Raw genomic sequence first — 10299 nt, forward strand, 5'->3', positions numbered from 1 at the left:
CAGAGTAGAGTTTTAGAAGGCTCACGATTCAGGTGTTTCTCTTGAACGGAATACAATGATCGTCTCAAAGGAAGTTCTTGTAGACACTGAGTTATTCTGGCAGTTAAAAATGGGAGTTCTTTTTCTAATGGGGAGCTTCAAAGAACGACCTCCTGTGTCTCAGTATCCTCCCCTCATTATGGCTGTTTACTCTCTACCGTCGCCATGACGCTACCTGGAGGAAGATGCCAAGAAACAATATAGGAACGCAAACAACCAATTAGAGACACTGTACGCCACTGACCTCATAAACTGTAGTTTATTGATATTTTGTTTATATTATATATATACTGTATAATCAGAATTAAGGAATGCCAATCAACCAATAGTATATAGCCTTGAATTTAGATTTTGTGGGAAGGTTTGTCATCGTTTCCCAGGTGAAACTCATGTTGAGTAGTAGGTGAAGGTCAAGACAAACAGAATGAAAGAAATATAAACTTGACTAAAGACTTCTTGGCATGAGTGGATGAGTCATATGAGTCACACATGAGAGTGTAATAGGGCGATCCAGGCAGAGGTGAACAAGGTGCTAACTTGCATCTTCTGTGATGGAGTCGATGCCATTTTCATAATGCCTGTGTCCTGGAATAAACTCACGGTTGTCGATAAAGATTTGTATTTTTCTCTGATGTGATGAGCACACACAGAGACGGCTTCCCTTGCGGTGATGATGTCACCAAGCACCTTCCTGGTGGAACTGCTGCTGGGAATGAGTCATGTCCAGGCTCTAGGAGTCAGTTACCGTATCACTAATTGTTTGGTAAAAACGTGTCTAGTTTGTCCTTTTCTGCCCTGAGCTGCTCATTAAAAAGAGGACAGGATTAAGACTGTCTAACCCATAAGACTTGCTCCTGACCTGTCTGAGTAGCTTCAGCAAGTCAGCGTCGGCGGAGAGAATCTACAGCAGAGGGCATGATGGCTGGACAGACATACAGTAGCAGGTTGTGGGTAGTGGTGGACTGTGCAGCCACAGTGTTTGGTGCTATAAGGACAGCATGAGAAGATTGGGCAGCTTTACAGGCATGAAAGCAAACAATAGTGCTTCTCTATTCTATACACATACACCGTATACATACACCGTATACATACACCGTATACAACAACTGCTGCTTTGGAGAGGATGAAGTCCTGAACCAGGAAGTGGAGCTCTGTGCCTGCTCCGTCGCCGTGGGAACAGCTCCCAGCTAGATTGTGCAACATGGTGGACTTCACCTGTCTTCACCTGTCAATCAAATCCACTCATCAGTCACGACATGTAAATACAAGAGCTAGTGTATGGAGTCGGAAGTAAGCATGTTATATTATTATCAATTGTAAGATTTTGCATCGGTTGTAATGAAACAGGCAACAGCAAATCCATCAGTAGATGTAAGTGGACCAAAAATAAATGACAGCAGAAGGTAACAATCCTCCTTTATTTAATGAGAATCACATCCCTGTTCGGGCAGGCTCCAAGGTACCCTAATGTTATTCAGATTGTGTCTACACCAGCAAAGAGCAATTTAGTAGTGACTGAACACAAATCGACCCAAGAACTGTGCCTTTACACGAGTGTGTTTATCACTGAGGCAGACATGAGAGTAGGTTTTGTGCAGCATACCAATGAAAAACAGAAACACACATAACTGCTGAGTGAAAACTTGTATTGGCTTGTGTGGGAGTCTCTTGTGGTAGATCTGCTCCGTGAGAAGGTGCTTCCCCCTGGTGGACACAGCTGGGCATCACGTAATGCACCTACAATATATTATCTCTGATAAAACCTGACTTAATTTTTTCCTTAACATATATAAAATAATTTAATCCATGGTGCTCCCCAGATGTCAAGAAGACCGGGTGTCCAGCAGTAGGAACTTGTTGCCCAAAGGGAGGCTTTGTTGTGTGGGATTTTGACCTGACTTAACTGGGATCAGGAAGGATCACAGGATTCCAGTCGCCCAGGAAGACTTGGGCGACTGGAAGCTTGGCCTTGGCTCCTCACGTGTCGGTCCAGAGGAAGGCCTGGTTGTCCAGGAGCTGAGCCAGGTGCTGGTTGAAGGGCTGGTAGAAGCGCTGCAGTATGGATCTGGTGAGGGCCAGCATGGGGCCCAGGCTCCGATCCTGCGCCCTGCGTGTGTTGGACATGGGCTTCTTAGCTAGCAGCAGCTCTCTGTGCTCTGATAAAGGGCCTGGAGAAGACAGCAGGGTCGATGTCAACAGACGAGGAAAAAAGACGACAATCCACACATGATGTTCAGGGAGTTAGATTTCATTATACGTTGGTGTAAACTTTTAAGAACCGCAAATCCCCCCCCCCCCCCCCCCACCCACCATGCACACGCCCACACACTTCTTATCAAGGAAATGATTTAACGGTTGCATTTTCAGTTATTAAAATAAGATGTACCACCCACATTTGAAAAACCAACATATACCCCTGGGGACATTACTGTTAATCAGTCATGAACACATAGTACATCCATCACACCATTATGACAGTTGTGTGGTGGTGAAGATGTGGGAATCAGGTGGCTGAGCGGTGAGGGAGTCGGACTAGTAATCCGAAGGTTGCCAGTTCGATTCCCGGTCATTCCAACTGACGTTGTGTCCTTGGGCAAGGCACTTCACCCTACTTGCCTCGGGGGAATGTCCCTGTACTTACTGTAAGTCGCTCTGGATAAGAGCGTCTGCTAAATGACTAAATGTAAATGTAAGATCCATTATATGATAAGATGAAAACTGATGGCTGGTGTGTAGGTAGTCGGCTTTCATTCAGGGACGTACTTAGACTCAGGAAGTCGAAGACCCTGTGCATGGATGTTCTGAGATTGGCAGCATAATCCTCCAGACGCAGAATTAAAATCTGATCCTTGTGGAAAACAGTCAGCCAGTCCAGCAGGTAGATGATGTAGAGTCCAAGACTGAGTCGCACCTGAGGGCACCAAAACACAGGCATCAGGATGATTCTGCCTCGACTGAGGCAAACAGTCGTGCTCACAACAGTATTTCCTTGTTATATATTCCAACCAGAGGAGGGCGCCAGACACACAACTACAAAGTCTTCCTCGTCAGCGAGCATTCAGAACACGGCCTTGTATGCGCCCTGTGCCTGGCAGCCGGCAGGAATGAAGGTGGTCGCTACTCACAGGCATGTGGTAGAACAGATGGGTGTTGTAGATGCAGGAGCGTATGGAGCTCTCAGCCAGGCAGGACTGGAACATCTGCAGAGACTCACACACTTTGTGGTGGAAGCGCTCCGCTGACTTGTTCACTAAGTGGAAGTACAGGTAGTCTGAGTACAACCTAACAGGGGAGACAGCACAGCACACGGTTCACAGGGCGAGTGGATGAACACGTCTGTACATTAATATTTTATTCATCTGGCAGACGCTTCTGTTTTAAGCGACGTAGAGACACGGAATATCAGAAGATCAAGTATCAGAAGTGCAGCTCTGACAGGGTTTGTGTTTGTGTTTACTAGCCTCAACATACCTGCCTACACATGAGCAGAAGAATAAGAGAATGAATGAATGAGTGAATGGATGGGTGAATGGATGGGTGGATGAATGAGTGAAGGAATGGGTGAATGAATGAGTGAATGGATGGGTGAGTGAAAGGACTAATAAATCACCCGTCCTGTCAGTATAAACCACACTTTATTTAACACCACACCTACCATTCTGACCTTCCCCTCGGGGATATTGAAATGATTATCTGATCTGATCAGATATCCTGACAGTTGTGTGAGTTGGTCAGTACCTTTCTACCGGGTCTCTCAGCATGATTATGAGTTTAGCGTCCGGTTGGGCGGCATGGATGAAGTCCTGAACCAGGAAGTGTGGCTCCCAGCCTCCTCCGTCACCGTGGGAACAGCTCCCAGCTAGACTGTCCCACATGGTGGATGCACTGGCTTCACCTGTCAATCAAATCCACCCAGCAATCACAACATGTACATTTTTACATGTACATTTTAGTCATTTAGCAGACGCTCTTATCCAGAGCGACTTACAGTAAGTACAGGGACATTCCCCCGAGGCAAGTAGGGTGAAGTGCCTTGCCCAAGGACACAACGTCAGTTGGCATGACCGGGAATCGAACTGGCAACCTTCGGATTACTAGCCCGATTCCCTCACCACTCAGCCACCTGACTCCCTACATGTAAATACAAGAGCCAGTGTGAAGAGTAGAAAATAAGCATGTAAAGGTGATATTATCCATAAGAGAGTGGCTTTAGTGGCATTAGTGGCATTGGTTATGAAGCTACTGCTTTATACAACGAGAACCATGATTTGCTTGTTGAGGGGTGAGCTGATGAAAATGAAATATTTTATTTTAATATTCCTAATTTCTTCACATTTTAAACTGCTGCTAGCTCTTCTTGTGTTGTTGTTACTTGTGAGTGTTATATGTTATAGTGTTATATGTTATAGTTTTATAGTGTTAAATGTTATTTTTGGTATATGTTACAATGTTACTTGTAACATATACCAAGGGGAGTCAGGGGGCTGAGCGGTTAGGGAAGCGGGCTTGTAATCAGAAGGTTGCCAGGACGTTGTGTCCTTGGGCAAGGCACTTCACCCTACTTGCCTCGGGGGAATGTCCCTGTACTTACTGTAAGTCGCTCTGGATAAGAGCATCTGCTAAATGACAAAATGTAAATGTACTTTGTTATTTGTATTTACTGTCTAATGCGTAGATGTTGCTGGCCAAGTCTCAAGACTTTCTCTGCACTGAAGCAATTTGGTGTACGCAACAATAAAAGTTGATTGATTGATTGAAATCCATGGGTGGATGTAAGTCGATTGAAAACACAGGAAAGGAGAAAGATCACATCTCCACTATAGCCTGCTACAGGGTCCTGAGTAGGGGCAGAATACTGACATTTGACAGCATATTTTCAAGGCAATACCAACCAACAACACACACACACACAAGCACACACACAAATACATACAAACCTGTGACAATCTGCTGATTGCTGTGGCCATCTGATGCATTTCCCAGAAAGCCATCCTGGATGTGGTAAGCTGCCAGATCAAAGAGGTCTATGTAGTCCTCCACAGGGAAACGATCTCTGGCCTCATCTTTGAGACGGATGATACCTGGGGTACCACAGGGCAGAGCACTCTCACTCTCCTGTCCTCGGTCACTCAGTCAAGGTAACACCCAACTGACACCAGAAATATTAAAGGATTTTCATTTGTTCAGATTTATTTATAAGCATTTTTATTTTTTTATTTTTACTTATATTTTAAGTGGCTTTTTTTCGAGTGTACTCTACTATTGCAACTCACCAAACCTCTTCCTGGTCCACCAGTGTGGTTCTTTCATGGTGGAGAACCGGACCTCAGGGTGAAGCATGAGTCTGTGGTAAAGATCCGTGGTTCCACTTTTGGGCTGGCCGATAATATAGAAGTACGGCAGGCAGCGTAGCCTGTAGAGTTTGCTGTTGTTGTGATACAGGTGCTCACGGAAATCTCTCCTCAGATGGTCGCAGACGGTTCGGAAGTTCACCGAGTGCGGCGCGTAAAGGTTTTTATCGTACACGTCTGCGCTGGTGTTTCCAACGTGCTCTTCGTACCAACACGGACTCTTGACGTTGGGTAAGAACTGTCGGGGAATGACCGAGAACAACTGTGGAGAACGAAACAGACGAATACATGAAGACGATCGACCAGACATCTCTCTAATTCAAAAGCTAAACACATCTGTACCTATATAATTCATCAAAACATATTAATTAAATGATCCCAGCCCAGATGTTCTCTCATACGAACGTGAAGATCAGAGTGAAGAACATCCTTCAGAGCAGGAACCCTCCTGGGACTGCTGATTCGTAACTTGAGGCCCACAGTCTCCATCAGGAGCTCCAGGTCCACCTCTCCCACAGGGGGGGTCCTGCTGGAGGGGAGGTTGCTGAAGTGGACCGTGGTGGGTGTGAGGTGGACCGGTGACGGGGTCACTTGGCGTCCCTTCTTGTCCCAGGTCAGGATGTATGAGGTCATAACCAGGAACATGAGGGTTAATCCCAACAGAAAACTGAGGAGCTTGATCTTTGTGATGCTCCTCACGAAGTCCGGTGACCGCATAGCAACCTGCTTGACCTCCGGAACTGTGAACAGACTGATGGGGCCGTCTCCCTCGCATGGCATTGCTGACTTCTTCCTGTGATTCTCTACTTCCTGTGCGGCTGCGCCATATTTGTAGTCTGTTTGAGGAAGGGCTCTGTATTTGTAGTTTGTGTGAGACATTTTGCAGGGAGGATGTGATGAAGGGAAGGGGCAGAGGGAAGCACTAACAAGGCTTGACTTGAAGAGGCATTCAACATACATTTATACATCCAGATATGAGGACTGTTGACATGTATCTTATTCAGGGAAGTCAGTATCACACCAGGTTATGAAACTCAGCAGTTTATACCTGTTAAAGAAAAACACAACATTTTAGACTTTTTTTAAACAAAGCATAGCAGGTTGCAAAGCTTTTTCATGTGTCACATATTTCACGTGGTAGAGTTTGGTATTGTTGACTGTTTTGGTTGGTAAATACTTTTATGTAAATGACTACTATTTATAACATCAAACTACCTGTGGTGGGCAAACATAAGTACAATTGCAAGTGTATATACCCTTCTGTGATCGTAGACTGAAGAATAACCGACCAAGAAAACTGATTTAGGAAACACTTCCTGACTCCATCAATTACCCTGTATTGTTTTATTTTCCCAGCTCCAGTTCAGCCTTAAAATGACTGTAAACCTTGGTCCTTGGAAAAATAACATTAGCCATTATCTCATTTGACTGTGTTGTTCCTAACCAGATACTGTTGTGAGGGTCACAAATGGGACTCATGCATTTGGGGCCACACCAACCTTATTATGTTTTAAAAACATTGTGCGTTAGAGGCTCAACCGTTAAGTATTAAAAACAAAACAGTATAACACATCTGTGTGTGTGTGGCTGGGTGTGTGTGTGTGTGTGTGTGTGCGCTTGAGTGGGAGGCTGAGTGGGTTGGCGTGAGTGTTTCAACATCGCCTATAGGAATCCTAGAAAGTCTTTTGAAAGTCTAAATATGAAATCAGAGGGGATCTCATTCTTACGCTTTGATCCACTAAACTCTGAAAGTTAGTTAAAAAAAACGTTCCTTCAAAGGAGAACATTCTTACAGGAATAAACCTACTCACAAAGGCATTCAGAGGACAACATGACTCAGAGGGAAGAAATGTACACAGGAGAGCAGATACGAAATGACTTTATTGTTTATTGTTCAACATATGAAAGATCCTGAATCTTCAGGAATTTTATCTTCTTAAACATCTGACTTCTGACACCTTCTCCTTCCAAAATCTCAGCTCTCAATTTTCCCTACGCCCTTTTTCTTCCAATTTATTTGATCTCCTTGTACACGTTTCCTCATTTCTTAGCTCGAGGGGCTGTCCGAAGAGGGTGACAGTTGGGGAGGTCCTTTCCTCCCGTTCTCATGTTTACCAACTCGTCTACAGCATCCTGGTTCATTTCAGCCGTGGCTGATGGCAAGACTCCAGGCCACATTCCCAGAATGAGAGGGAGTACAGGACACATTGGCCAACTCGTTCTGATGATGGATAAGGAACCCAGAACTCCAAATAAAAGGCAGGAGAATACACGCAATATGCGAACAGCATCCACGTGTCTTATTTTCTGTTGATGGAGTGTGTGTCTAGGTGCAGCACACAAGGTTTTCCACATGCCTTCAGACAAGTGCATTGTTTTTAATGGCTGACCTGGGCATTCAGAGGTGGCTTGTGCTGGGTTGTTAAATCACAGAAACCCCAATAAATGGCTGAATCATCACTGAGATGGACATCGACCCCTGTGGAGATACGTCTCCTAAAAGTGATCATGTTGGACAGTGGGAGGTCTTTATAAGTCCAGGTCAGGGCAGTCCACCGCTGGGATGTCTGGAACACAGATGTGCTGTCAAGCCGAGCGGAGCGTGTGACTGCTGAGGTGGTGTTGTTTCACGGCTTTCGAAGCTCTTTGACTTCATAACACCCAGAGAGACATCGACGGGTGTCTCCTACTGTGTGAGAGGTGTCGTTTTAGAGAGAGGAGGGAGTCAGGTGGCTGAGCGGTTAGGGAAGCGAGCTAGTAATCAGAAGGTTGCCAGTTCGATTCCCGGCCATGCAAAATGACATTGTGTCCTTGGGCAAGGCACTTCACCCTACTTGCCTCGGGGGGAATGTCCCTGTACTTACCGTAAGTCGCTCTGGATAAGAGCGTCTGCTAAATGACTAAATGTAAATGTAGAGAAGGGAGAGAGAGACAAGACACAAAGAGGTATCTGAAGACAAGTTGGGTGGTCTTCACGACTGGATGAGGAAGTCATGACAGAGGGCCACAAGAAGCCACACAGGGATATTACTGAAGTCGTAGTTTGTCTTACGACGTCAGAGTTATTTACAGCTTTGTAAAGTCTCTACTGGAGATCACAACTAAGTAACAAATAAATCAACTGACCCCCCCCCCCCTCCCCCGCCCGTGACCTCCTATGTCCTCTCTTATCTTCCTGTCACTTTCCTCCTCCTCCGATCTGGTGCAGCAAAAATGGAGAGCTCTTACGAAAACAAGAAGGCACCACTCTCAGACAACTTTGGATGAGAATGCAGCCGTTCCAAAGTCTCCTAAACTGCCTTACGTGTGACGTTGTACATTTTGAACGCAGAGCCAAATAGAGATACAGTCGCAGGTTATGAAAAACTACAGCTATTTTGCTTATCTTAAGAACTAAGACCCAGCCTGTGCGCCCAGCATCGCACACCAGACTTGGCAGGGAAGAGCTGAAGAACTGTGAAACAGGACTTGGGTGTGAGGAGAGTGGAAGGGTTAAAGCAGCAGCCTCCAACCTCAAGTAACAAACACTCACCCATCTTTGTGCAGACAAAAACACAAACACACACCTGCCCCGCACTCCTTGTTCCGACACCAAGGCTTTTAGAAAAAGCCAGCTGAGTCTACTGAGACAGGGTTTATCCAAAGGTCATCTGTCTACCTGCCACAGCCCCTGTCAGAGAGCAGGGAGAGAGCAGGGGTACACAAGGTGTGTGTGTGTGTGTGTGCCTTTGTGTGCGTGTGCAAGGAGTTGGCAAACGCACACTATGGGTGTAGCAACACCGTCCAAGTCAATGGAATTCGTCACACAAAAGAATTATGGAGTGTTTACAGTGTGGAATACCCTAGCAAGGGTTTGTGTAGACAGAGAGCAAGCTATGAGGCAACGTTTTATAAATGTTCATGTGTATGGAAACTTCAGGCATAAAAGTAAAGTCATTCAGTCAATAAAAGAGATTCAGACAGTCAATCAGGTAGGACAACTGAAGGGTTTGGACAAGATCAGATGGCAAAATCATTATAATAAACATAATGGATAGTGGTGGCAGTGATTATTCAAATATTTACAAATAATCTATTTCTGTCATTTGGTCACTGAGACTAAGGAAACTTAAGCAAGAGTTCCCTCAACCCTAAAGGTCTAACTGAGATGTTTTGCAGCTGTCCACTAAAGAACTGTGTCTGGAGGAAAAACAGAGCTGTTCCTGGCAAACCCACAAACCACTTATCCATGATGTAAACTCAAAGGTGCAATTTTGTAATCAACATCGACCCAGTGATGTAGGCTGCAGTCAGATGAATCTAGGTTTAGTGAATAGATGTAACGTTGAGTGAATGGTTTCTGTATGTTCAAAGGGCAGAAACGTGTCATCCAAAATAATTTGTCATTTATAGTTTTCTTATATATGCTAAGATACTCTTATAACGACAACACAATAAGATGCACAACATATATAACATTTAATCACGTCAAATAATAACAATAATAGTGATGAGCAAATACTTACATTGAAGTTGAGATGAATCGTTATGCCTCTTAAGTTATGTCTCCTTAAAAAATATCCTACCGGTATCAAACTGGAAAAAGCAAAAAAATATAACAGAACATGTATAGCATAATACTGTAACCTATAAGCGCATATTGCAAAGCACGACGGGGAACTGATACATTGTGATTTACTCGCGTTGCTACTGACTGTAGCTACTGGGCTCCGGTATGGAAAAGCGAGAGTAAAAAAAAAAACGAGGGACAAAATAGAGGAGGAGGAATATTGGAGGATAGAAATAAAGAGGTTGACAAAAAACACCGAAAGACAGAGAGAGAGAGAGAGAGAGCAAAGGCGTGTGTTTGTGTAGGACTATGTGAAAGTAAGTCATAGCTGTTCATGTTGTTTGGTTGTGACTTGTTTAA

General features: G+C 44.7%; 1 protein-coding gene across 1 annotated transcript; it reads right to left on the minus strand.

Annotated features, from left to right (window-relative positions):
* Positions 1-1438: 1438 nt before the first annotated feature.
* LOC136943338 (carbohydrate sulfotransferase 15-like) lies at positions 1439-10064 on the minus strand. Its single transcript, XM_067236614.1, has 8 exons — positions 9896-10064; positions 5796-6438; positions 5313-5652; positions 4977-5120; positions 3778-3934; positions 3165-3321; positions 2803-2950; positions 1439-2207 (listed from the first exon to the last, which is right to left on the minus strand). The coding sequence occupies exons 2-8, from the start codon at positions 6348-6350 to the stop codon at positions 2017-2019; spliced, it is 1692 nt and encodes a 563-aa protein (XP_067092715.1). The 5' UTR covers positions 6351-6438; positions 9896-10064; the 3' UTR covers positions 1439-2016.
* Between the last annotated feature and the right edge of the window lie 235 nt (positions 10065-10299).

The sequence above is a fragment of the Osmerus mordax genome, chromosome 5 (genome assembly GCF_038355195.1).
Source record: "Osmerus mordax isolate fOsmMor3 chromosome 5, fOsmMor3.pri, whole genome shotgun sequence".
In the NCBI taxonomy this organism is placed as follows: Eukaryota; Metazoa; Chordata; class Actinopteri; order Osmeriformes; family Osmeridae; genus Osmerus; species Osmerus mordax.

Coding starts and splice junctions, on each gene's coding strand:
- LOC136943338 (XM_067236614.1), bottom strand. CDS start 6,350: ATGTATGTTGAATGCCTCTTCAAGTCAAGCCTTGTTAGTGCTTCCCTC. Junction 3,935..4,976: donor CAATCAGCAGATTGTCACAG/GTTTGTATGTAT, acceptor TTTGATTGACAG/GTGAAGCCAGTGCATCCACC. Junction 2,951..3,164: donor ATCTGTTCTACCACATGCCT/GTGAGTAGCGAC, acceptor TGGTGCCCTCAG/GTGCGACTCAGTCTTGGACT.